General features: G+C 44.3%; 2 protein-coding genes across 2 annotated transcripts in view; both read right to left on the reverse strand.

The window, feature by feature from the left end:
• bmp2k (BMP2 inducible kinase) overlaps positions 1–21,279 on the reverse strand; it is a 25,852-nt gene extending 4,573 nt beyond the window's left edge. Inside the window, exons 1-15 of the mRNA XM_052069132.1 lie at positions 20,352–21,279; positions 14,061–14,179; positions 12,960–13,065; positions 12,741–12,883; positions 11,239–11,360; positions 10,561–10,642; positions 8,118–8,250; positions 7,688–7,791; positions 7,539–7,618; positions 6,879–7,027; positions 5,852–6,036; positions 5,649–5,774; positions 3,265–3,434; positions 2,538–2,692; positions 2,193–2,309 (exon numbers count right to left, since the gene is read on the reverse strand). Coding sequence (XP_051925092.1) covers positions 2,193–2,309; positions 2,538–2,692; positions 3,265–3,434; positions 5,649–5,774; positions 5,852–6,036; positions 6,879–7,027; positions 7,539–7,618; positions 7,688–7,791; positions 8,118–8,250; positions 10,561–10,642; positions 11,239–11,360; positions 12,741–12,883; positions 12,960–13,065; positions 14,061–14,179; positions 20,352–20,496 — 1,936 coding nt within the window. The 5' untranslated portion in view covers positions 20,497–21,279. The remainder of the gene's footprint in view (positions 1–2,192; positions 2,310–2,537; positions 2,693–3,264; positions 3,435–5,648; positions 5,775–5,851; positions 6,037–6,878; positions 7,028–7,538; positions 7,619–7,687; positions 7,792–8,117; positions 8,251–10,560; positions 10,643–11,238; positions 11,361–12,740; positions 12,884–12,959; positions 13,066–14,060; positions 14,180–20,351) is intronic.
• A 1,471-nt stretch (positions 21,280–22,750) lies between these two features.
• The window catches only part of fras1 (Fraser extracellular matrix complex subunit 1), a 110,394-nt gene continuing 106,186 nt past the window's right edge, over positions 22,751–26,958 (reverse strand). Inside the window, exons 72-74 of the mRNA XM_052069131.1 lie at positions 26,739–26,885; positions 26,133–26,486; positions 22,751–25,238 (exon numbers count right to left, since the gene is read on the reverse strand). Coding sequence (XP_051925091.1) covers positions 25,017–25,238; positions 26,133–26,486; positions 26,739–26,885 — 723 coding nt within the window. The 3' untranslated portion in view covers positions 22,751–25,016. The remainder of the gene's footprint in view (positions 25,239–26,132; positions 26,487–26,738; positions 26,886–26,958) is intronic.

The raw sequence follows: 26,958 nt of genomic DNA on the forward strand, positions 1-26,958 counted from the left end.
TAAAACCGACACGTTTGGGAGAGTCGAATATCGGCAAAAGCCTTTCCCCCCCCCCCTTCAATTCATACTTTTTTTGTGACTTTTTACTAGCGGCAACGGAACGACGGTCAAGCTAGCGCGTCAGGAACATCTCGCTTCTTGAAGTGTGTAGTGGTGGAACATTCAAAAAAAGGGAAATCTTTTTGATTGCTTGTTTGCTTTTTTTTCAATGTACTTTTATTTCTCAGTAACATTCTGTAAGAAATACAGACGCACTCACAGTAAGATACAAGAGATTACTCCAAGTAAAACACACACACACACACAAAGACAGGCCTCGTTTCTTCAACAAGGCCACGCACCGGCTGCAGTATGTTTTGGGAAAACATTTAGCTTTTTCTTTTTGTGAGCTTGGAAAAAAAACAACAACAAAAAAAAACAACAACAGACAAAACAAAGACACAAATGTAAACAGCGACAAGTGGGTTAACCTAGCAGGTTGTTTTCATGGCTCGTCCTTCTAGAATCTTCCACCAGTACACGTAAACAAGATGTTTCTGAGCGTGGCTGTTCGGACGCATGCGAGGAGAAGCAAATGATAGTCGAAAAATGTCAAAGGGGGGGGGGGACAACTACACACCTTTCGAAGAAGCAGGCGGTTGGATGAGGAAACGATAGGAACGACTTACCTTTCGGGGGAGGGGGGGATTTTTTTGGGGGGTGGGGGGCTGTGGGTGTGATTAGCGATGGTGGCAAAAGCCCTTTTGGTTTGGATGGACAAAAACTCGACAGCGACAACAAAAACATTTCAAGGTGCCATCGGGACCAAAAGGAATGAAAAAGTAGTCCAAAACGTTGTTTCCTCAACGACATTCAAAAAGCTCGCACGATTCATCATTGGCTCGGTTTGGTCCACTGAATAAAATGGAGCAGAAAAGGCACTTCACCAAATAAATGCGCTTAAAAAACAAACAAACAACAAAAAAAATGTTGTCTATGGAGTAACAAAGCAGTTCAGTTTTCAGCAGTTGGTTTTCCTTCAACTAAACTGTCCCTCTTTAAAATTCAGATTTTGAGAAACGTGTCGAGGCCAATGACCTAATTCATATCATCGATGGACGAAAAATTATTATTATTGGTTACAAGCGAAGGAAGAAAACGCACCTGCCATGTATATTAAAAAAAAAAAATTCACATTGAGAGCAGGAAGAGGCACACGAGCTATTATTGCATCCGCCCACAACGTGGACGGAAAAGCTCAGGCCCTTTAGCGTCGGCCTTCCAAGGATTTTATTCCAAAGTTCGTAAGCTAGCCGCAGGAGTTTGCCGTTAGCGAGCGGGGGTGAGTATTTCATGTCAAGCTACGCTAACTCACGTACAAGTTCTGGAGGCCGTTAGCGATGAGGCGCGACGGCTAAGTGAAGCGACTTTGCGCGCGAGGAGATTTCGTCCCGTCGAAAATGTTCCAAATGTTAGCGAGCGGCTTGCTGTGACTCTTCGCCCCGGGATATCGAACGGCTTAAGATGCAAATTGTCAACATTGTTCTCAAGCGGTTAAAAAAAAAAAAAAAAAAGTACTACGTTTTGTTTGCGCTCAAGAAAACGCACGCATCTGCGAATTTTGACCGTGGCCATTTGCAACTGATGAACCGACTAACTAACGCGTGCTCGAACAGAACAATTCACATTTGAAAGCAATATTTCACTTCATAGCGACAACAAAAAACCTCGAGCGGAATGGATTCAGATTCCAAAGTTTAGGTCCGATGAATCCCGAGACCGATCACGGTTTTCAAAATGCGCGAATGATTGATTGACGATGGCCGGGCGAAACGAATGCCCTTCGCCCGAATGGTCCCGGCTACATTCTTTGGTGGATTTTTTTTTTTTTTATACCAAGATCGCCTCTGTTGACCTATAAGGTTAATTACAATCAAAGCAGTCGCCGTCAAAATTGTGAAAATAATATAATACATATATTATTGAAGAAATTGTGTCCAGGAAGTGCTTTTTCGACAACCACCAGAGGAGGCGCAAGTGAGTCAACTTCGCGGGAAGACGAGCACAGTTGATCTAAAAGCAAAGACTCAGCCGCGGACGGTAGGAGAGGTGGCCGGTCTGGCTCCGAGGTGGGGGGGTGGGGTGTGTGGGGTGCAGAGGGTTAGGGGGTGTGAGGGGGGGGGTCCTTGCGGCTGAAACTCCTTAAGACTTGCCTGCGTTGGCCACAAACGGCACCGAGCCAAACAGGTCCTCGGTCGGGAGGGGCTTGCCGCCGGAGGCGGGCGGGGGGTGGTCGGCCTCCGCGCTGGCCGTTCTCTCCACAGGTTTGTCTGCGTGGAAGCACGGGGGACAAGAAAACGTTGGTAACCAGACCCGTCGAGGAACGTACAGAAGTCACTCTCCATCATTCCATCCATCGTCAGGGTTGATGGAAAAGGACTTTTGCTCAAGACATTCGTTATACAATCGGGGGGGTGGGGGGGGCAATGTGCTAGATAATGCCATTTTCTTTGCTTTTTTTGTGTGCCATCTCTAAGCAAAGAAAAAGCGTCACTTGCTTGCTCGGAGCAGGTCGAACTCGCGATCGATCAGCTCCTCCTCGGTCAGCTTGGAGAAGTTGTCCTCGCCGAACGGGTTCCAGCGCGACATGTCGGGAGGGTGGCTGGCGCTCTGGGAGGGAGGGCTGGCGCCGTCTGAGGCCAGCATGGGCGTTCTGCGCAGGGGTGGGGGGGGGGCAACCAAAATCACTGACTGACTTGGAATTTTGGGACGTGATTAATATTTTCAAGTCTGTCAAAATTATTTTCATGGTTATTAGCATGAGTCAACTTTGGTTGTTTTTTAAACCCGCTAATATTTGATATTGTTTTCGTCAAAGTGGTATTATAAATTTTTCTAATGTTTTGTCAATTTTCCCGGACATTTTTCTTGTAGCAATGCTTGTCTAATGTGTTTATTGTAATATCTTTCTGGATTTGGTGTACTTAGTTCCGGATGATGCAACATGTTTCTAATAATGTATTTTAGTCATACATGCTGTACCTCTAAACTTTATTTATAATGACTAATGTAAAACGTACCTCTTAACTCAATATTGGGATTAATTTTTTGACTATTTTAATGTTCTAAAAATTTGATATTTGTATACTTTTCTTGGAATGCCTTTCATGTTTCTAATATATTATATTTTCTAATATTGCCGGAGCGTGCTGATAATATTTTTGTCGGTACTGTCATAGCTAAGATTTGGATATATAATAATTCCTAATTTTGTGAGGGCATTACCTGGGATTGGAGTAGGACGAATCGGCAGGCGAAGGCGTCCCGGCGGCGGGCGTGGTGGCGTTGTAGGAGCCCGGATGCGCCTGGAAGTCCAGCGGCGAGGACGCGTAGGTGGGGAGATGATGATGATGATGATGTTGTTGTTGAACGAAAGCCTGTTGGTACTGCTGCAGCTGGGGGGGCGGTGGGATGTCAAAGAGAAAGAAAGAAAGAAAGAGTAGGGCGGGGGGGGGGGGGAGAAAAGGGGGCGGTGGCAATGATTTGGTGGCACACGGCGATGAGCGACAAGATGGCGGGATGCTGTTAGAGAGCAGTTCTGGATTTGGGAAGCTGGAGGTGCAGGGGGGAGGGAAGTGGCGAGGGGGGGCCAAAGTCAAACAAAATCAGCGTCACCGTTTTTTTTTTCTCGTCTTCTTTTTTTATTTTGGGATTTGTTTCCTATTTTTTTTGTCCCCCATTGTATTTTGATATTCTAATAGTGGGCCACTTTTTATCCGATACGTATTTTTGGGGTATTTATTTTTGTGTTTTACACTTTTCTATTTTATCTCAAACATTGAAACATTTGCCATGATATTTTAGTGTTGATCTTTTCATGTGTATTGATTTTTCTTTTTTCCTTTGTCCCCCCCCCCCAAATTAAGATTTGTGTTAATTTCTCTCTCTACTTTTCTGAATTATATTCTCATGTTTCCCCAATTATTATTTTGACTACAATGGTCCTATTTGACCCCAATATTTACACGCGGCGCGGCCGCCAAAGAAAGTCACGTAGCTGGTGTTTTGGGGGTTAAAGGCTGCGTCTTGCGCAAACTTGGCAGCACGCGGGAGGGAGGAAGGGAAAGCCACCCTGGCTTTTCAGCCTCTGTTCAATCCCTTCGCCCGCCTGGTCGCAGCAGATTGCCGTCCGCCCCAAACAGATGGCGGACGCCGGCGGCTAAAAATCGCCGCCAGTCTGCAGTTAAGTTGGAGCGTCTGCTGGCGCCGCGCGGTCGACTGTTTGCACTGCGCGTGTGGGAGGACGAAGACGGCGGTCGCGTGTACACTCTTGTTGGATATCTTTCTGACCTCAAAAAAAAATCTCATATTTTGATCAACAGTAATTGTTGGTTTCTTGTATTTTTCCAAATATGCTTCAACCCCCCCCCCCCCCCAATTGTTTTATTTTACACTGAAAAACTAACTACATTTTTTTTCCTGGTATCTCATTATTTTTGACAAATACTTTGCATTCATTTGATAATAATTTGGATGTTTTATTCATCTGTCATGGACTAGTATTCATTTTCATTTTTTAAAATAATTTTGTATATTTCATCAAAGAGTCTTTCGTTTAACATTGATTTTTTTTCCTCTCATTGTGTTCCTGACTTTTTTTTAAAGAATATTTGGGGTAATGTTTTGGATATTGTTCAAGCTACATTTTGTAATTTGTTTAATGTTATATATATTTTGGGTGTGCTTTTTTTTGTAAAATGTGTCAGATTTCCTGATATTTGTGTAACTCCCCCCCTTAATAGGGATTTTTTGTAATACCCCCCCCACCCCATTTAATTTCTGATTTTACATTAAGTGTGTCCCAGTAAGTCCAGTGGTTAGCACATCGGCTTCACAGTGCAGAGGTACCGGGTTCGATTCCAGCTCCGGCCTCCCTGTGTGTAGTTTGCATGTTCTCCCCGGGCCTGCGTGGGTTTTCTCCGGGTGCTCCGGTTTCCTCCCACATTCCAAAAATATGCATGGCAGGCTGATTGAACACTCTAAATTGTCCCTAGGTGTGAGTGTGGTTGCGAATGGTTGTTCGTTTCTGTGTGCCCTGCGATTGGCTGGCAACCGATTCAGGGTGTCCTCCGCCTACTGCCCGGAGACGGCTGGGATAGGCTCCAGCACCCCCCGCGACCCTAGTGAGGATCAAGCGGTTCGGAAGATGAATGAATGAATGAATGAATGTGTCCCATTACCATGGTATTTTTTGACTAGCAATTGGTGAGGATCAAGCGGTTCGTAAAATGGATGGATGGAATTTTTTCCTTATTTGATAATACATGAGGTACCAGTGACATTTTTCTTCAATGTTCTTGTATATTTTTTTTCCGCCTAATATTTATGTCCTCTTTACGGGGTGCTATTTTGCGTCAGTGTTTCAATCCATTTTTTTTTTCCTTATCTACTTCAACTCATTTCACCTCATATTATCCTCATTTTGCCCCTTGCATACTGTTGTATTTTTTAGTCCGGGTTATTTGCCTAAGCGTCATAAGATGGGTTGCTGGGTCACGTGTCGAAGCCAAAAGGCCAATAACACGTTACAGTCACGTGTCTGATGCGGCAATTTTTCATAAGCTACGCGCGAAAGGGACTGCTGTGTGTTTATCCGGGAGGAAACTCACCATGGCGGCGTACTGGGCCTGAGCAGCGTGAGCGCCTCTCTGCTGATACATGGGCTGATGCTGCTGCATCATCATTTGCTGCTGTTGCTGCAGTAAAACTTGCTGCTGCTGCACAGCCTGTTGGTACTTCATTAAAAAATACAAACAGTAAATACATTGAAGTGACGCAGACTTGGTCTCCATGACTCCACGTTGAGCGTTACCTGGAGGTATTGGAGATGCTGCGCGTTAATGTGTTGCTGCTGTAGAGCTTGTTGTTGTTGTTGTTGTTGTTGTTGGTGGAGCTGCTGAAGGCGCAGGTCACCCGGCTGCAGCTGCTGTAGCACTCGGTGCTGCTGACTGCCAGGCTGCGGCTGTACGCAAGGCTGTCCTGGACCGGGAGTGGGAGCTGGCAACACAAATTACTCGGTAGCAGTCCTTGAACCATATATTCTTGAACATTGGTTGGTTTCTTTGTTTTGTTTTGTTTTTTTTATGCCTGACAGTCTTGTTTGTTTTCTAATATTTTGCTCATTTTTATGCCTTGTATTTTAATATAAACTTAAATTTTGTCGACTATCGTTTTTTTATTTGATATCCTGTATTAGGGCTATTTTTTAAATTTATTTATGGAGTAGTTTTAACTCTTAATACTTCTCTTATTTTTTTTTAAAGCCCAAAACATTGATTCTTTAATTCCCCCCCATTGCATAGTTTTCTACTCCTCTGGTAGTGTTTTTATTCGATTTTTCTCAATTCAATGTGAATACTGTTTGCACCACTATTGTCATTTTATACCCAATATCAACTACCTAAAGTACTATTTTTATTAGAATGTATTTTTTTGTAATATTTTTGAATCGTCTCATTTTTTGTGTTTTCCCCAAATCGTAATCAATCCATTTTTTTTTCATTTACCACTTTTGCTAGTTTTATTACTTTCTAGTTTCACAATGTTTCTCTTTAATGAATTTGTCAGATGTAAGGATACACAGAGGATAGTTTCCTTGCCCGGCAGTATTTTGCACAATTTTCATTCGTATTTTTATACGTCATACCATTTGATGTTCTATTTTTGGGGGGCTAGATATTCTTATGGATTTGTTTTTTTCAAATATTTCCTAAATCCATTTTTCGAAAATATATCTGTTTTACACATATTTACTGCCTTCAACATTTATTTTTAAGGATGTAAACAACATAACGAGTTTGCCTTCACTTCTTGCAATCTTTTGCTTGTTTTTGCCGCACCTTTCTGACCGTTGCTGACAGGCGCAGAAGGCCCCGCGCTCATCTTGACGGGCGTGACGGTGGCCAGCGGCAGGATGTTACTGTTGGCCGCCTTGGGCCTCTGTCGGGGGGCGATGGAGGTCTCTGTCGGCCCCACCGAGTCTCGTATTCTGAATATGGAAAGAACATCGTCATCAAAAGTGAGACTTTTTAAGAGCGGTCGCATAACGGGCTATATTTTAAAGTTTTTTTTCCATGCAAGTATGAACACTGTTTTTATTTTGTGTATTTTTCCATCTCATATTTTTCTGGATTTCCTCCAAATTAATTAGCATGTTATTGAGATGTCTTTTCATTTATTTGTATCAAATATTTTTTTCCCATTACAATGCTGTTTTTTTTTCCAAAATATATTCATAGTTAAAATGTGTTTTTGAATATTTCGAGGAGTATATATTTCCAAATTTGCAACTAAAATGTGTTATTTTTAACGACTGGGTAATATTTAGTTTTACTAGTTAAGTGTTTTTTTTAACCCCCAATTTTCATTCAACATTTTTATATATTTCAAAGTATATTTTATCTAATATTTATCTATCCGTTTGCTAAATGTTTTTTCCCCTTATGTTTGTATATATATATTTTTTTATTCGATACTTTTGCCCCAAAAAGTAGCAGTACCTTGCTTTTGTCATACTCTTCTTGGCGGCCACTTCGCTGGCCGTGAGAGGCTCCGGTAACGACGTGGGGATGGGAGAAGTCTGTCAAGACGATCATTCCGTCACTATGCAGTCATTGTCAAGAAAATAAAAAGTCTGCGCTGTACTTACAAAGATATTTGGCACAGGACAGTCCCTTCCTGCAAATTTAAAGGCAAAGTAGGACACTTGGTATATGTCGGGTCTCTTCTCCTGGTCTGGTTCGAGCATATATCCTGTAGGGAAGCAGGAAGCATGACCGGTCAAGAACTGTGGGATGCACTTCACCTTTTGGCCACTTGCTGGAGCCATTGCTCCGCTACAATAAGGGCAAGGGAGAAGAGCGGAAAAGCAGCAGGCAGGCAGACAGTAGTCCTGACTGGTTTAAACAGGCTCAACTTGTGTACAGATGGCTCTGTGCTAGAACACTCACGCGCTCGCGCGCACACACACAAAAAAAAAGAAGGCTGAGTGTGCAGATTAGCTCATGAAAAACCACGTCAGCCCACATTCAGTCAATGGCCAAACGTTTGCGAGCGAATATAAATCTAAACGGACTCACGGATTAAGCAGTGCAACTTGAGGGAGAACTTGGAGTTGTCGGGAACGATAAAGGTTCCGTCGCATATGGCAACTTGACTCTCGCCGAATGGAAGAGTGAAGAAACACAGCTTGTACAACAAGCAGCCCAGGGCCTGCGGGAACAAACGTTTGGCGGTTACGAGCGCTGCCTCTGACACAGAACGGACACAAACACAAACACAAAAAAAGATGAGAGACACTTGGGCCCTGTCCCTAAAATACCTGCTTCGGTTTTTCGTTTTTGATTGACATGCTGACTCAATTTCACGTCACATCATGAAATGTTTAATGCCTTATGGCTGCCTAAAAAAAGTCACAAATAATCCAAGAAGGTTCCCTTCAAACAAAAAATGGCAGACCGTCCTGTCTTTTCAGGGATGGCCCCCTTGAGATGTTTTTGTGGGACGCACCGCATCGCATTTTACCAGGTGAAAGTTCAGTAGCTAAACTTTCCCCAAAACTCTTTCGGAGGATTTTGTCTTTGAGGGATGCTTAGAAAATGTCAAAGTGATCTTAAAGGGCAGCTTTCAGACAAAAATGCCAGGCATTTTGTCCTTTCTGTTGCGGTTTCTTGAGGCTTTTTGTGCGTTTAGTCTTGATTGACATGCTTACCAAATGTCATGCGGCTACATGCAAATGGCGTCATCAGGGGCTGAAAGTCTTTGACGGATGCCAAGAAATGATGCCAAAATGGCTGCTTCAAACTAAAAAGGCAGACCTGCTTCCCCTTTTCCGGCATGGCTTCATCAGATGGTTTTTGTGGGTCTACTCATCACAAATGCGCTTGTCAAATTTCAGGTTGCTAGATGAAACAGGCCTTGTGGGGGGCTGATTTTTCAAAAACAAGTGTCTTTGAAGAACCCCCCCCCCCCCCCAAACGGCAGAGTTTCTGCTTTTTTTTTTTTTTTTTTTTAATGGCGTGGCTTCCAGAGACTTTTTTGAGGGTCTTCTCATCACAAATGCGCTTGTCAAATTTCAGGTTGCTAGATGAAACAGGCCTTGGGGGGGGGCTGATTTTTCAAAAACAAGTGTCTTTGAAGAAGAACCCCGCCCCAAACGGCAGTTTCTGCATTTTTTTTTTTATGGCGTGGCTTCCAGAGACTTTTTTGAGGGTCTCTCCATGACAAACAAATTCTGTGTTGCTAAAGGCAAGTAAGTGGCTTCGAGGGCCGAAATTTCAAACTGAGGCACGACTGAAGCCACTCGGGCTGTTTGTTACCGAGTTAAGGACTCAGGCGGGGAGTATTCCGCCCCGAGCAACGTGGCCGTCCAAACAAACAAATGCGGGCCGCTTATGAATGACGCAATGAAATGTGCCGACACTGCAGTTGAGGAGATAAACCAACTTTGGAATCCGTCAGCTGCCTTTAGGACTTCTGTCATCTTGTAGCTAATAATCAGGCGTGTGTGTAGAGACGCGCTCCAAACATAGAACAGGAAGGCAGTGTGCAGGCGGGGGTGGCGGCTAACAGGAAGCACGTAGTTGGTGCGGTTTGTTGCCCAACCGTTTTCGTTTCACATTTTGAACTTTGTTGACGTGCTCAATTCATTATTTGAGTTGCCCCCTACACCAGCTAATGTTGAGCGGGAGGGCAGGATAAACTCCGGACTGGTCGCCGGCCATTTTCCAGGGCGTGACGAGAAAAGCGGGTTCAAGCTTAGGTCCACATTTTTTGTAAAACAACAAAATATTGTGAACGTTGATGTGGTTGGCCTCATAGCATACCCTCTGGTGATTTAACATCCTGCCAGAATATCAGAAAAAAATGTTCAAAAATGACAAAAGCAACTCTGTTATGATTCGGCGAACTTGGTAGAAAATAAGAAAAACAAACAATTCACACCCAGACACTTACAACGGACAAACACCCGACTCGAGCTCCTGACATCACTCGTTTGGCCACACCCCCTTTTGTTTTATTTAGAATAAATACGCCGCTACTTTTCCTGAATACAATGTACCGGTAATTTAAAAACGGTAATGTTTTCCAGATGGAAGAACAACTTCAAGGCATTTTATTTAACTACGATCGGCAAAACTGATTGGACATGGGAAGTAAACGGAACCGCCAGCTTGGGTGACGGAACAAATTCAACTGCTAAGTTAAGGTGGCGCTGCATTATCGTGGTAACAGACGAAGCTGAAGCCGCGCTAACTCGTGACGCTGGCTGCTGTCCAAACTCTGCTCTCACCTTCAAATCCAAGTCCTCACCTGGGACTCGTGATTTCAAAATGGAGGCCTGGCAATGTTATTGCCAGAGATTCCGCAATTTTTTTTTTTTTTAAAGAGGGGAGGGGAGCAAAGATAAACAAGAGTTGGGCGAGGCCACGAGGAGGAACCTGTCGGGGCAGACTAAAGGCAAGAGGCGCACGTGCGCGGGACAAACCTGCCTTGCAACACCACCGCCACACATAAACTTACCCATATATCAGCCTTAGTGGTGATGGCTTTCCCCGCGTACAAGTTAATCATCTCCGGCGCCCGGTACGACAGTGTCGTGTACCTGCGGCGGTTAAAGACATTTTAATGGACAAAGCGACTTATTCATGATTGGACAGAAAAGCGACTTTCAAACATACCCACCCTGCATGTAAATACTGAAACGGGCGCTTTGGTGTTAGCAAACAATTAGCAAAGCAGGCTCGACGGTTATCGGAGAGTGGTCGGAACATGCGAGACAGTGACTAGAATGTGTCGGTTACCGAAACAGGCTTGCCGGTCTTCGACATAATTTGCCCCCCCACACAAAAATTAAAAAAAATTAAAAAAACTATACTTAATTCCAAAGTGTTTGTTTGTGACCGACTTCAATGACATCTTTAATGTAATTAATTACTTTTTAAAAAATTAAAAAATAATTACAAAAAATTAAAAAATTAAATCAAAAAATTAAAAAATAATTACAAAAAATTAAAAAATTAAATTAAATCAAAAAATTAAAAAATAATTACAAAAAATTAAATTAAATTAAAAAATTAAAAAAATAATTTTTAAAAATTACTCTTAAGTAATTTTTCAACGGGAGGCTAAAACAGAACGCGTCAGATAAATATCACCCCGCCTGCCTGCTGATGCGGCTTTCAGATTTATTGAGCTCACTTTTTTATCTCGTCCTCCACGGCGGTCACGCCATCTTTGTGCGGCTGCAGAACTTTGTGCGTGGCGCTGCCAAAGTCGCACAGCACGTAGCTGCCCTGGTCATTCAGCAAGATGTTCTCCACCTGCCGAGGAGAAATGGTGTTGATTCATCACAAGTATTTGTAGAGAGCGAGAAAGATGACGAGGGTGGAGCTAGTGGTGCGCTCGCTCGGTTGTATTCAAGGGTTGGTAACAAAAAACAAAACAAAACAAAAAAAAACAGGTGGCAAATCATCATCAGCCCTACAATGGACACGTGTTGCATATTTTGGTACGTGGCTCTTTGAGGCCTGAATTTTCCCCTTTTTTTGGGAGGGGGGGGGGTCCATCTGCCAATTATTTGTGGTAACAATTCTGATGAAATGTGTAGGACAAATTGGCATTCCTACCGCCAGGCTTCCACAGTCATCTGCCTGGTAGCCATTTTCAAAACTACACTTGAAAACCGAGGTCAACCGAAGGCTTCAAAGTTAGGCCACTTAGTCACCGAGGAACATTTGTGAGAGCACAACGAGGAGCATGTGGGGGGCTGGCTGGGGGGGGGGGGGGGGTTTCTGCAACGGAGGAAGGAAATAAGAGCGTGACCTGGCAAAGGAAGCGGGAAGAGGGGGAGAGCAGAGGTGCAAGATGAAGCGGATGTGCTGAATCCGGAAAGCTCTCGTGCTGACAAAGCACATTTTTAAAAATTCATTTCATTTTTGTTCGGGGACAACGCACCAGCGGCACTCTGCCGTTTTTATCGACATTTCGGCGTCTGGCTGGGGGAGTCGGTCACACTCGGTTGCTAACCAATACAGCAGCACCTAGTCTAAATGTAACCGTTCATTTCTGGTGGCGGAAAATAGAAACCTGCCTTTTTCCCCCCCGAAAAAGGTAAGGCCAAGGTAACTAATTCATTAACTAACTAATTAATTAACTAATTAACTAACTAATTATTTAACTAATAAATAAATACGGGGCGGCCCGGTAGTCCAGTGCAGAGGTTCCAGGTTCGATTCCAGCTCCGGCCTCCCTGTGTGGAGTTTGCATGTTCTCCCCGGGCCTGCGTGGGTTTTCTCCGAGTGCTCCGGTTTCCTCCCACATTCCAAAAATATGCACGGCAGGCTGATTGAACACTCTAAATTGTCCCTAGGTGTGAGTGTGAGTGCGAATGGTTGTTCGTTTCTGTGTGCCCTGCGATTGGCTGGCAACCGATTCAGGGTGTCCCCCGCCTACTGCCCAAAGACAGCTGGGATAGGCTCCAGCACCCCCCGCGACCCTAGTGAGGATCAAGCGGTTAGGAAGATGAATGAATGAATGAATAAATACGCGTGGCGGCCGACCCCGAAGTGCGTTGCTCAGCTCGACGCTAATAGCGTGGATGCTGTACATTCGTCAGAAAATGGACGTATGAGGAGCAAATGACATCGCGGCTCATTCGCGCGCGGCGACGGCGAGCGATATTTTTCAAGATGGCGTCTTACCTTGAGGTCCCGGTGGATGACGGGCGTCTTGCACTGGTGCAGCCGCGCCACCGCCTCGCACGTGTCGCAGAAGATGTGCAGCACCTCGGCCTCGCTGAAGCCCACGTTCAGACGCTGGTTCATCTGCTTCACCACCTGGCCGGCTTAAAACGCGACGGCGACAAGCCAGTTGAGCTTTCGCAGTTCACACCCAGGCGCCATTTTGTCAACGGGAAGTACCTTTGCAGTACTCCATGAGGATGAGGACCTCCCACACGCTGTCCGATACGGTGTTGACGGCAGAGTCCAGGTAGCCCACAATGTTTTTGTGGCCCGACAGCTCCTTCTGCACGGCGCATGAACGACAAGAAAAGTTTGCGGGAGCACTTCTTTTGCGCAAAACGGCTGCCTGTCTTGCGAGAAGTCATCTCAGTCACCAAAAAAAAGGATTATTGCTAATCTCACCCGTGCGCCAAGAAACTAAATCCAAATTGTACCCAAATAAATGTTTTTTTTAAAAACTGTTCTAAAAGGCCCAGTAGTCCAGTGGTTAGCACGTCGGCTTCACAGTGCAGAGGTACCGGGTTCGATTCCAGCTCCGGCCTCCCTGTGTGGAGTTGGCATGTTCTCCCCGGGCCTGCGTGGGTTTTCTCCGGGTGCTCCGGTTTCCTCCCACATTCCAAAAACATGCGTGGCAGGCTGATTGAACACTCTAAATTGTCCCTAGGTGTGAGTGTGAGCGTGGATGGTTGTTCGTCTCTGTGTGCCCTGTGATTGGCTGGCAACCGATTCAGGGTGTCCCCCGCCTACTGCCCGGAGACAGCTGGGATAGGCTCCAGCACCCCCCGCGACCCTAGTGAGGATCAAGCGGGTCGGAAGATGAATGAATGAATGAATGTTCTAAAAGGATGATATGCAAATGAAGTTTTGTGAGTTCAACACAACTGAACTCGATTGGATCAAAAAGTGTTTAAGCCGCCGGTGCAGCAGATCAGCGCAGAAGGCGCATGCAGCGGAGGCAAAAAAAACTCTAACCATGGGCCTGCGCCGCGCTTACTTCATAGTTCATATGAAGAACGCGTTTGGTTTTCCATGTGGAGAAAAGCGGCAACGAAGTCTGACGCATTATAATTACAGTATTACGATTCCTAAAACATTTCTCCGCAAGCTACCCGGCCTGATCCAATGTGAAATTCAGTGGAAATCTCTGTGCGGTTCTTTGAACGGGGAGATGACATCATCCTTTGGCTATTTTTTTTTATTTTATTTTTTTTGTTCATCATCACACTTAAGACTTTGAACGGAGCCGAAACTGCGCACGTAGCGCCGCGTGACTCTCACCATGATGGTAATCTCCCGCTTGTGGACGTTGAGGTCGGGCACGTTGTTGACGTACATGCGCTTGAGGGCGCAGCGGATGCCGCTGTGCGTGCGGGCCAGGAAAACCACCGAGAAGCCTCCTGAAAACACACACACACACACACATGACGTTTTTTGGACATTCGGGCATATATGCAAGCCCCCGCTTATCAGAAGCTAGCGCTTCTAATTGGGTCACTTCCAACTTTGCTAGGCAGTAGGCTAACTAGCTAACTATGCTGGCGGTTCAAATTAGGACGAGTTCATCGAGATTGCAAAGGAGTCAACAACGGCGTGTTTGTTGTGCAACAAGTGAGCTCGGGTCAGCTCGAGGGAAGACGGACAGGGGGGGGCGATGGGGGTTCGAGCGACGCTCGCTGTCACAACACCGGGAGTTGCCGCCTGCGCGGCTTCTCCGCGTCGGCTAACCGAACGACAAAAACCCGCAAAAGCGCGAGGCGAAGGCGTCACGTGGCGTTTTTTTTTACGAGCGAGAGTAACCCGTGAGTCATCAAAGGTGTCGTAAAGATCCAACTGGAGGGAAGGGGCGGATGGAATCCAGATGCTTCAGGCCAACGCGAGAAGCGGTTTGTTACCAAAGGGGGGGCGGGGGGGGGTTGTTGACCCGCGACGTAAAGCAGCAGCTCGACTCCCACTCGACTTGAGTATGCACATGATCAGGAGAGTCAATATTGGCACGCGCCTTCATTGCTTGTCAGCAAATATCGGACGGCGGGTCATCAAAATCATGTGCTGAAGCATTCGCAGGTGTCTCAAGAGGCCTCCAGGGGGCGATGCTGTCTCACGTGAGCGATTTTAATTGCGATTTTACCACCTTAATCGTCATTTGAATTGTAGAAATGGTACGTATTAACTGTCGATTTTAATTGTGACAATTGGAACTTTGAAGTGAGGAAATGGTGCCAATCCCTCCCCTTTAATCATAAAAAGGTCCTTTTTTTATTGTAGTGATGAAGGCCGCACGATATGGGGAAAAACAAGCGACGCGGATGTCGACCGCAGCAATTGATTTTTTTTTTTTATTGTCTAATGAAAGAGAAAAAAAATAAGCAACCTAATCCAACCGATAAGTAGGCAGGACGAACCTCATGGCGCCGATTATTCTGCGCAGCCTTCGTAGCGAACAAAAAGTCAGCGAGCAGTCACGGCGACTCAAGTTGAGCTCCGCTCCCACATACCGGTGGCGAATGCTCTTTGGTTTGAGCCCAACTCGCGATGTAAACAAATAGTTTGCAGCTCAAACGGCCGTGTAAAATGTCCATTAAGGGTCCATTTGACTGCCGTGAATCCAGAGGAGGATGTTTAGAGAGAGAAGCTTTGATATCGAAAAGAAAAAAAAAAACAAGCATCGTCTCAGAATGAAATCCAAGCGGATGGCATCACTCGGACTGGATCGCAGAGTTTGACCCCGGGCGACTCCTCGCTTCGAGTTCGTCCGAGGCCACCTGCTGTGGGATCAGGTTCTTGCTAAAAATCGCCGCTCCAAGCGCGTGGTGGCTGGAAGGAAACCGGACGGGGAGGGGGAGGGGGAGGTGCACCTCACCCATACCAACGTTTTACACAAAAGGAGGGTCTCCCCCTCAGAACCCCGGCAGAGCCCTCCACTCGCTGGACGAGTGATGTCAACGCTGACCCGGGCAGCGCAGACGTTGACGCCAAGGACAGAAACAAAGAAGGGATTGATGGCGCGTCATGTCTAGAAGCCCTCATCTTGCTTATTTTGATGAGATAACGTCAGCCGTTTGTCCAACGAGCAACTGACAAATACCCGGCGGCCAATCGGGATGGTTGGCCAACAAGGCACATGAAAAAAAATGGGGGGAGGAAGAAAAAAAAGGAATGGCTTTCCAACCTCGGGGGACCGTTTGGCCGGCAGCCCGTCGTTTGAAAAGTCGCGTTTTGCAAATCCGCGAGAGATTTGTCATGATAGGGGGCTAATCCGCGACCCAAAAGTGGCCCCACACAAAACTGCAAAAGTACAAAGATTTGCAGTGAGAGTATAGCTCAAGCATTTGAATTGGAACAAGGAGTAAGGCGTTGATTTTGAACAAAAAAATTTTAAAAAAATAAAAAAATTGGGGGTAAAAAAAAATCTGTCATGCTCCAAGTCAAAGTCCTGAATTGACTTTTTGAAGTTACTTCAGGCGGCCCGGTAGTCCAGTGGTTAGCACGTCGGCTTCACAGTGCAGAGGTACCGGGTTCGATTCCAGCTCCGGCCTCCCTGTGTGGAGTTTGCATGTTCTCCCCGGGCCTGCGTGGGTTTTCTCCGGGTGCTCCGGCTTCCTCCCACATTCCAAAAACATGCGTGGGCAGGCTGATTGAACACTCTAAATTGTCCCTAGGTGTGAGTGTGAGTGCGAATGGTTGTTCGTTTCTGTGTGCCCTGCGATTGGCTAGCAACCGATTCAGGGTGCCCCCCGCCTACTGCCCGAAGACGGCTGGGATAGGCTCCAGCACCCCCCGCGACCCTAGTGAGGATCAAGCGGTCTGGAAAATGGAAGTTACTTCAAACGTATTCAATCCCAGGTACGTCTTTTTCACATGGTGGTGTCAAGAAGGCTCGGAATTGAAAATGGCCGGCAATGAATGGGCAGCCTCGTCGACAGGCTTCTCATGCATGAAAAATGTCCAAAGTCAGGCTCGTTTGTTGTTGTTTTTTTTTTTTAAATCAGGACAAAGATGACGTTACCCCTTTAAGAGTCCATTCCAATTCAAGAAACTGTCTTGTCAGTTGTCTTGGAGCGGCCGAGCAAGCGGGCGGTCTACAAACGTGACCCACTTCAGGCTGCCTTCAAGCCTTGACAAGTCTCACCACAGTGACAGTCCGGATGCGGCAGCGGCAAAAAGTTCCGGATGTCTAAAAATAGCCATTAGGGGTGGGGGTGTGTGTATGGGGTACTCGGGGGAACTGCTTCTCCACAGGCAGACGACACATTTCGCACTTTGCGGGTGTGGAGGGGGGGACACATGCATCGTAGCGGCGGCCTCAAAGCGAATGTTTTACCGTAATCCAGGGGTGTCCAAAGTCGGTCACAAAAAAGGGGGCCATAGCTAGCGGGAAGTCACGACGGCAACTTATACAGATGCGCCGTTTGATGACATCACTTGTCGGCGACGCAGCGGAATGGAGGAGCCCTATGTCACTGAGTATTCGTTCCAACCCGGCGACTGTTCATAAGTTTCATGAAACGTGCGGCGGGGAAGACGGTACGGTTAGCTTTAGCATAGCACACCTGGAGTTAACATGGTTAGCGTCGGCATTTTGGCTCCGCTCCCTCTTGAGACGGGCTCATCGGGACTGGCGTGGACTCAACGAGCGAGCACAAAAGGCGGCGCTGACGCCCGTCATGGGAAAACAGACTACTCCCCCCCCCTCCCGCCCCCAAACCATCACGTTGGCATTCTATGAGTCGACAAAAGAGCCACAATGCGAGCATTCATTAGCCATACAGTATGCTAATTGTGGCCCTTCGCAAGGTTTCGACAGCGCGCAGGGACTGACGGCCAAACCGGTTTACTCAGACCAACATCGGCATGTACGCGCACACGCGCACCACTTCAGAGGCTAACGCTAACTTTCACCAGGATTGCGCTTTGTTTTGTTAAACTTTGTTTTTTTTGGGGGCTAAGCAGACCGTTTTGTTTTTATGATGACTAACTTCTTTCACACTTCACCCGCTCTCCATCAATCTCCATTTTGGCTCTTAAAATGTCTATTTTTGCCTTGTCACTATTAAATGACTACGTTTGAATCGTTCAGAACTACATACAACTTATTTGTAACATGACATAACACCAACTTTATTTCCGTAAAATTTAGCTCCCCCCCCAAAAAATGACATTTTTCCACAGAAAAACTTCCCAAGATCTAAAAAAAACAACAACAACAACCCTTTTTTCAGTAAATGTTCAATTTTCATTCACATTTGAACCTCATCAAGGTCTATATAGTTGGATTTTGTCACGACTCCCGGCTGAAACACCATCAAAACGGCAGCCTTGACTTGTCCTTCCTAAACGAACAACTTTATCTCTCTGGATAAGAAGAAAAAAACGGGACACTTTTGCAAACTAATTTCCTTGCCAATCCCCTCGCGAGGCGGGCGACCAAAAAGACGTCGCAGGCTGGCGGCTAATTGTGGCTACCAGTCGATGTTTGCTAGCGAACCTAAATGGAGCAGATTGCGACGTGAACAACGGGCGATGAGTCAAAAGGTCAGCGCGCCAAAGGGGAATCTTGTGATTTTCATTCAACAGCCACATGGCTGAAAACATCACATGATCTCTTTTGGTACCTCGCGTGCGCGACCAGCACACGAGAGAGGAAGGAAGCTACGCTGTGGCTACGGTGGAGAAAATTAGCGTTACCCATAGCTAAACTGTTTTCATGCACATATTACAACTCACCCCCCCCCAAACGACAGTAACCGAGGTTGACATGAGATGGTGAAGGGTCTAAGATGCTAAGCTAACACGTGCCAATTACTACGTCTTGAAAAGCAAATATTATGTGATCAATCAAGCGAATGTCAAATACCAACACAGTCACTGCGGCGGCTAATGCTAACACAACAACCCCATACCAAGGTTGGGTTGCCACGACGACGGCCAATGGTTCTCGTAGCTGCATTGATTACAATCTGAAACAAATGGAGCATTTATTTCCGAGATGAGCGCTTTTTCTTGGCTCGATTAGCCACAAAAGGCCCAAAAAGGCCGAATGTCATGAAAAGGAGAAGCTGCGGGTGACAGGTTGCCACTCGCACCTGCCAGGCGACGCGTCACACGATGGAAGCGCCGCATGACTTTTCTTCTTTTTTGAATCCTGATTGTGATTACAACACAACTTTTCACAACCGCTTCCCGTTGGGGGCCTCAAAAGCCAACGGAAATCTTGACATATTCAATGGCTGCGCTGTTGCTAGGGAGATTTACCGCAAAGCAAGCGGGGCCGACGTACGTGTAGCGGCCAACCAAAAACTACGGCAGGGGGCCGGTGGTCAAACCTGTCGGGTCACATGACCACAGGGCATGACAGTTTAGTCCAGGAAGTGAGCAGGAACAGGTTTACCGTATGTACATGTTGACAAGGTTACGTTGGGACACGCCATTCAGGCAAGTGACAAAAACTTGCTATCAAAGCTAGCATGCTAAACCAACACGCTGATTATTTTTTGCTGCCGACTTTATTCTTGCAAAATCTATTTTTCGCATCTTATGACTTTCCCCTGAAATATTACAAAGCATATTCGTGACATGACAACTTTTTACAATGACCTCTTAAAATGTCGTACATTCGCTGTACATTTGTTAAAAATGTAAAATGATACAAAAGCTTCAGCAAGTTCATCAAAATTGCCGCCACTTGATTTTGTCATCTCTTGTACGACTTTTTCACAATGACAATTTTACTCGAGAACTTTACCCTATGATTTTTTTTTTGTAAATCGCATTTGTTATGATTAAAGATGACAACATTTCGCTGTCACATTACAATTTCACCATAAGGGCATGACAACTATTTTGGAAGGTTCAAACTTCTTATATCTTGACTCTCTAAATCCCGACAACTTTACTCACAAACAAACGACGACTTTCTTGGCGTAAGAGAGCAACTTGAATCTCTTTTGACTTACAGCCTCTGGTTGAGTGACAACTTTTACAATGTTACTCTCTGAAATTCTTTTCTTACCATAGTGTGTTGGTATGAGTTGTTTTTATTGCAAAAATGGCAACTCACTCAGTGAAATATGGCAAACTTTTCTTGCAAGTCCAACTTTACGCCTCAGTACATTTCACACGTCTCCAATGTTCTTGAACAATACGCAACTTGCAAGGACCGCCTTATCAGTTGTTTGGAGGGGTTTCCAAGTGCGTTTCTATGTGCAAATATGTCTCAAAAGCCCCCAGCTTGTCCAATAGGAATCCAAAATGACACTTTTTACCTCACTTTGGGTGTGTGGTGGTAGGGGTGGAATAAAAATGTTTATTTTATGGTTCAAAAGTGCATTAAAGTGCAGGCTGCTCGTCAGTTGCAGTGAACCTTGACAAAGTGCTTGTTGACATAAGAGGCTTGGGCGTTGTGATCATTGGGGGGGGGGCGACTAACATCCCCCCTTAGTGAACGACACTACAGCTGTTGCCGATTTTTCTTCGGAGGATGGGGGGGGGGGCGTTCGGAAAGTTAAAGTTGATTATGTATTTGTGTGTGCGTGCGTGTTTATGGGAGACGGGCGTGTCCAGCAAACTTACCCTCGGCTACCAGCTCCTCCACAGTGACTTGATACCGACCGACGGCGAACACTTTGCCGAAGTAGCTGCTGAGCCCGGAGCCGGAGGCTCCGCCGGGGCCCCCGCCGCAACTCTCAGACTTTGGCATTCTGGAAAACTTCTTCATCTTTTCTTGTTGTCGTTGTTTTTAATAAGTCCTGGCGATCAATTGAAACCGGAACAAAACGCGGAAGAAAAAACTGGCACAAAAGTGCAGTCCTATTTATTTATCTCGGTTCTTCTCTCCTCCGAAGCGGAGCCTTTTCTGGCTCTCGGCATCGGGGAAGGGATCCGCCGTCCGACCCCGCCACTTTCGGGTAGGTCGTGCAGGTGACAGCGTCCACCTTGACGGTGACGAAGAGGCTGGCTTGGCTGCTTAGCTTACGTGACACTAGCGGCTAACTCGGATGGGGCGCTGTTTCTATAAAAGAAAAAAATAGAAACTAAAAAAAAAACAGCGGGAAAAAGCTGTGGAAATTTGAAAAATATATCCTCGTCCAGTGGTTAAACCCTCCGGTGGCTGATATATACCCAGCCTGGTTGTCCTCCGAAGCGGCGGCGTCGGGGGTGTGGGGGGCTTTCCACGCCGCGACGAGGCGTTAGCCACCAGCTAGCCAGCAAGCAAGCTAACAGGCTTAGTCAGGGAGATCCTCCCGCCACCGTATGAGCGCAGGTAAGCCAAAGTAAAGCCGCGAACGGGGCTACTCTTGGCCGGCGGAGCCTCAGGCGAGGCGGCGTAGGGCGGGCTCGTCCGCGCCAGTGGCTCGTCGCTTGTTCCTCGCTGCCATTTTCGCAGGTTCGTGGCGACTGGCTCCAATTGTCATGAGTGCACGGAGCCGTCCAGAGTAAAGGCGAACCGTGCTGCGAGAGGGCCCGGCCCACGGGAATGTGGTGCCGAGTGGGCGGCTGGAGGGGTTGGCCAATGAGAGACAACCCAACTTGACGTGGCCACGCCCCCCTTCGTCCCAGTTGTTGGGGCGAGTGAGCGAGGGCGGAATGAATGAACGGCCGCAAAACAAAAATGAATCCCATCGTTTTGTCAACATATTCAACAGGTTTGGCTAGTACCCACAGTATTTTAGGTCTTTTTTTAAACCCTTAATATACAAATGTAAATATTACAAAAAAGTTATTATTTCGCGATGAAAAGTTATTTTCAGTAACCAGTTTTTAAAAAATATAATTTTAGGTGAGAAAATTTAGAGATTTACATGTAAAAGGTTGGACGACAGGTTTGAGTTGGTGAAAATTATATATTGTTTTACAATAAAAGATGATCTTTTTTTTAAAGTGTTGCACCAAAAATTGGTCTTTTTGGGACTCTTTTTCTCACAATAACTTGTGAGGTAGCAAAGTCAAAATTTGGTAATGAAAAGTCGGATTTTAAGCGCAATCTTATTTCACAAGGAACGTAAATTGAATAGCAACAAAAGTGGCATTTTGCTTAAAAAGTAATTTCTCAAGAAAATAGTTTATACGGAAAAAAAGCTTTACGTAAAAAACATTTTGTGGTGGCAAAGTATTTTTTTCTTGCTAAAACAGTCGACAAAGAGTAATAATTTATCATTCATCAGAAAAGAAATGTTGACATTGAGAACATTTTGAAAGTGCAAAAAGAAGTGAACCACTTCATTGTTGACATAAGTGTAAAGATAAGACAACCAGCGTTAATATCGAAACGTAAAAATGATACATTATTCGGCAAAAGAAAATTGCGTGCGCATGCAAATTTTTAGAAACGTAACTGCCGTGCAAATGCAAGTGCAAAAATACATTAACCACTGTAAAAGTTTGATTAAACCTGAAGGTTAGTGGCAAAGGTGTCACATGAAGTTATCTTGCCTCACACATCTCATTCCTCCAGCATTCTTGACTGTCAAAGTGTGTGTGTGTGTGGGGGGGGGGGGGGGGGAGTTCCAGATGAACACAAAGAAGGTCAGAGATGACCAGGGGAGCACGTGTGGCATTACATAAGAGGGGACGTGGCTTGGACAGGTCACATGACTTCTACTTTGCGCAAAAAGAAAGGGGGGGGGGTGCTTCTTCGACATGGGGGGGATTCTTCTCCTTTTTGACACACTTCTTGCCCGGGAGGGAAATGGATGACATCTGTTGGTCATTATGTGCAACTTCAACGTGTTGCAATTCTTTTACCGGGGGAGTGGGGGGGGGGACGCTGCAAGGAAAAAGTTTCACAATAAATCGAAAATTGGATGAGGAATTTGACAAGAAAATGACTTTTTAGGGAATTTTGGGGTAATAATAATAATAATATAAAGAATAAAATTGTCATTTCATGTGTCGTGTATGCATTTTTGTTGACAAGGTGTAATATTCAGATCAACACCTGTTAGCTAAACACACAAGGCGACAATCCACCATTGAGCTGGTTTTCACATTTTATTGACTTAAAAAAAAAGCACCAAATACAGGTGTACGTCCATCATATCAGCAAAATCATCATAGCACCAAAAATATGTCTGATTCCCAGGATTGCTCATTCTGGAGGAGTCTTTTTTTTTCCTTCCCTTAGGCACACAGTCAAATGAAGACAGGAAGCGAGAGCAGTCAATTTTTTTTTTTTTTGTTTTCGCAATGCCAGTGGGTGTCTCACACTTGATTAGGACAGCAGTTGTATCACATCAAAACAAACAAAAAAAGCATAGTAACATGACGGGTTGGGGGCGGGGGATAAAAAAATATTCCAAAGGCACACACACTTTGGATAATTGTTTTTCCAAATATTAATCGGCACTTGTTGGAATATCGGCAACGGTGTACAAATTAAAGAGGAAAAACGAACAATCATGTCATTGTACAAATATGTCTTAATAAGGCTTGAAAAAATATGTTTTATATTAACGTTTCATCTTAGCTCAGGTTCAATTATACATATGCAATTTTACATGCTGTTTTTAATGAGAAAAAAAAGGAGTGGTATTTTATTGTAACTTTAAAAATTGGATTAGGAGTAGAAATAATGTGTATGGAAAAAAAGTTAAATTTCCACAAAAAAAATGTTGCAATTGTACGTAAAAAAAATGTTTTTTTGCGAGCAAAAGTCAAACCTTGATGAGAGAAGCAATGAAAATTTGTGTTTAATAATTGGAATTTTACAAGATAAAAAGTTGTAAAGCGAGGAGAATTCGTTGAAATTTGGCAAGAAAATATTTTTCATATTACAAGAAAAACATTCCAATTTCATGAAATTCAGGTGAAAATTTTACAAGAAAATCGTTTTCCTCTGTAGTTTTTCAAAAGTTATAATTTACACATGTTCTACAAAAATGAACAAAGAGAATTAAGAAGAAGAAAGTTGTAATTCGGTCAAATGTGTTATTCGACAACCAAATAGTTGAGAAAAAAAAGTTGCCATGAATGAACGTAGACATTAACTGCTACGTTATGTTGATATCAAACATTTTTTTCACACGAATGAAAGACAGAAATAATTAGAAAAAGTCAAAACAATTGATAGTAATGGCACAAAGGAAGATGTCATAATTGCACTTGAATCTCATCGACACTCAGCAGCATAGAAGGTACTTGATGACAAATAGTACATCTGAAATAAGATTTGTTATTTTACAGTGACATGACCGGATACAGTATAATGTGAGCTAACAATCACCAATTTTGTGCTTTTATGTCCACACGAAGAAGGATATTAAAAAAATAATAAGAATATTAGCATATCTGTCCGTATAAAAATGGCACGACAGGCTGTCGCTAAAAGCAACAAGTGCTGCTCTAACCCTAAAATAGTTGTCCTTTTTATGGGAACTTTTTTTTGTGGGGGGGAATTTTATGAGAAAAAGTTGTACATTTACAAGATATTAATTTTGTCATTTTGTAAAAATAAAGTTGAAAATATTTTTTTTTATTAAAAGAAAACAAATATCATGTGGAAAATTGTGATTTTCTTTCCAAGAGAGAAAAAAAAATTGTACATGAAAAAGGTGACATTTTTGTAAAAAGTTCAATCATTTCAGCACAAAAGCTTATTTTCAAAGATACATTTTTTTATGTGTAAGGAATTTGAAATTCAATGAGCATTTTTGGTGTAATTTCTCTCAAGTTTAAAAAAAACTTCTCTCTTGAATAATTATGATTAGAGCGCCTTTTGTTGCTTGGAAAAAAAAACTTATAAGAAAAAATTTAGACTTTTTTTCTTGTGAAGTAAGTTCATTTCAACTCGTGAGGCTGGCGCTAATGTGAACGTTTTATTATTAATTAAGAAAAGTTTTACAATAGTTAGAATTTTCAAAAAACGGATTAATAAAATAATTTATGGGATTTTTTTTTTTAACGAGAATGTTTTGTTGCGACTTGAACATTAGCTAACGACTGCAAGTTGAAAGGTTAAATTTCAGTTTGACTTATTTTTTTTTAAAATGGCCGTCTTGGTGTGGACACAACCAACAGGTCCATCAAAGACAACATTAGCTTTCGAGTGCTTTGCGCATGTGTGAGGTAGCCCAGTTGAATGAGCAACAACAACAACAACAACAAAAACTGCTGCCGAGTTCTTGACACATCACATGCTTTCCCTTTTCAATGTGGTACAAAAATACATTAGCAAATATGTCATTCCGATATGAAAATAGCTTACAAAAAAAAACAAGACAAACAAACAAATATCTGGTTTCAGACCTCAGTGCCGTCGTTGAGGTTGTTGTGGAGTTTGACTTCCAGGTTGACTTGCTTGACTTTGGCCTTGTTGGCGGCGGGCTGGTGGTTGCGGTTGAACACGTTGACGTTGGTGACGGTGCAGTGCTTGCTGCTGAAGTTCTTCTCCACGCACTTGTCCATACACACCTCCACCTTGGTGTTCAGCGGGTACTCTTCGTACGCCGCCTTGGCTGGTGCCTGAAGGTTATTTTTATTGATTGATTTTTTTCAAACAAGAAAAAAATGTCAGCAAACAAGAAATTGTGTTTTTTTTATGTTGACCAGTGTTGTCATTTTATAAGGGGGAAAAAAGAGATTTGACCTTTTTTTCTTCATGAAAATCTAATGAGAATATGAGTTTACATTTCACACAAAAAAAATTTTTTGGCACAAACTTCTGATTCCTATGTGGTAAAAAGTTGTATTATCTGATCAAATGTAAACGTTAAAATTATATTTTGTAAAAAAAAAAAAGCCGAAATGTAAAAGCAAAAAAAAAAAAAAGTTTTGATGAGGAAAAATAAAATAAAATTCAAGGTACAGTATACAGGTATACTGGACTTTTTTTTTTAAAGATTTCATTTTATGATCAAAACATTGCACGCATTAAAAATATATACTTCTTACAATCTTTTTCCATGATAATGAACTTTTAATGAGTTAGAAAAATGTAGAAAAAAGATTGATTTTACGGAAAAGAACGTGGAAAATTTTATGCAAAAGTAGCAGGATTTTTTTTAAGAGTTATTTTACAAGAAGCTATTTTTTTTGTTATTCATGACCCCCCCTCCACCAATTACTTACTCCTATAAAAAATAAAATAATGTAGTGCTTTCTTACAAAGAAAAAGGCGAATTTCCTCCCAACAATCCTCAATTTTTTGGAGCAAAATTTGATACTTTTTAGACACATCACACAGCATGCAGTGACAGCTCTGTTGCTAGCAACAGTGAGTTTTTTTTTACCGCCGCGCAAAATAAAAAAAAACCTATCCATCTATATTGATCGATATATATATCGATCCATCCATCGATGGAAACACGACAAAGGCCATAGATCCATTTTGCAATTTTCCAAGTAGTTGTAACTCACTTTGACCTGCCGGTGGCACCGCCGGAAGAGGAGACAGGTGGCCAATGCGGCCAGGACCAGGAGGGCCAGAGCGGCCACCCCGCCCCCCACCGAGCGGCCCACGTGGGCGTGGAAGGTTCCGCCGGGCCCTCTCTCCAGACGCAGGGACTTCATATTGGTGCCGTTCTTCACCTGGTCGCCCTCGTTGTCGTAGATGAGCGACTCATCCAGTGTCAGGCGCCCGCTGCGGTCCACCAGGTCGCGCTTGGGACGGTTGGGCCGGGAGGAGAGCGAACGCTCGATCCTCAGGCTGGATCGCGACTCCGGACTAATGACGTAGATCACCTGCAGGTACCACTGGTGACCCGCCTCCACCTGAACACCAGCGTCATTAGTGCTCCGAATTGAGTCATCGCAACAAGAGATCAGATTTGCCGATACTTCTCTCATGTGAATCTGTATGTAATTGAATTTCGTCTAAATGAAGCTTCTCTCCTTATGCACCAAGATAACTGAACGCATAACTGGCAAATATGCACCGAGAAGGAAATTTGCGCTCGCTGAACAGCGAATATGCAGGAATACTCTCGTGGAAGGACTGAGGTATAGACAAAAAGGGCTACGGACCTTGTAGAGCGCATCAACCTTCATGGTAAATCCGTCCACACCCGGCATGGCGGCCACAGAGTTCAACTCTGGGAGGTCCGAAGCAAAGTTGGCCTCGAAGGGGACGTCATGGAAATATTTGTCGCACACATCCGGCTGCTTGCGATCCTGTTGAAAGAAAGAGATCAGAGCGAGGAACACGGATGCCAGAGAGGTCTCGGAGGTCTCGGAGGTCCGAGGC

The sequence above is a fragment of the Hippocampus zosterae genome, chromosome 6 (assembly GCF_025434085.1).
Source record: "Hippocampus zosterae strain Florida chromosome 6, ASM2543408v3, whole genome shotgun sequence".
NCBI lineage: Eukaryota > Metazoa > Chordata > Actinopteri > Syngnathiformes > Syngnathidae > Hippocampus > Hippocampus zosterae.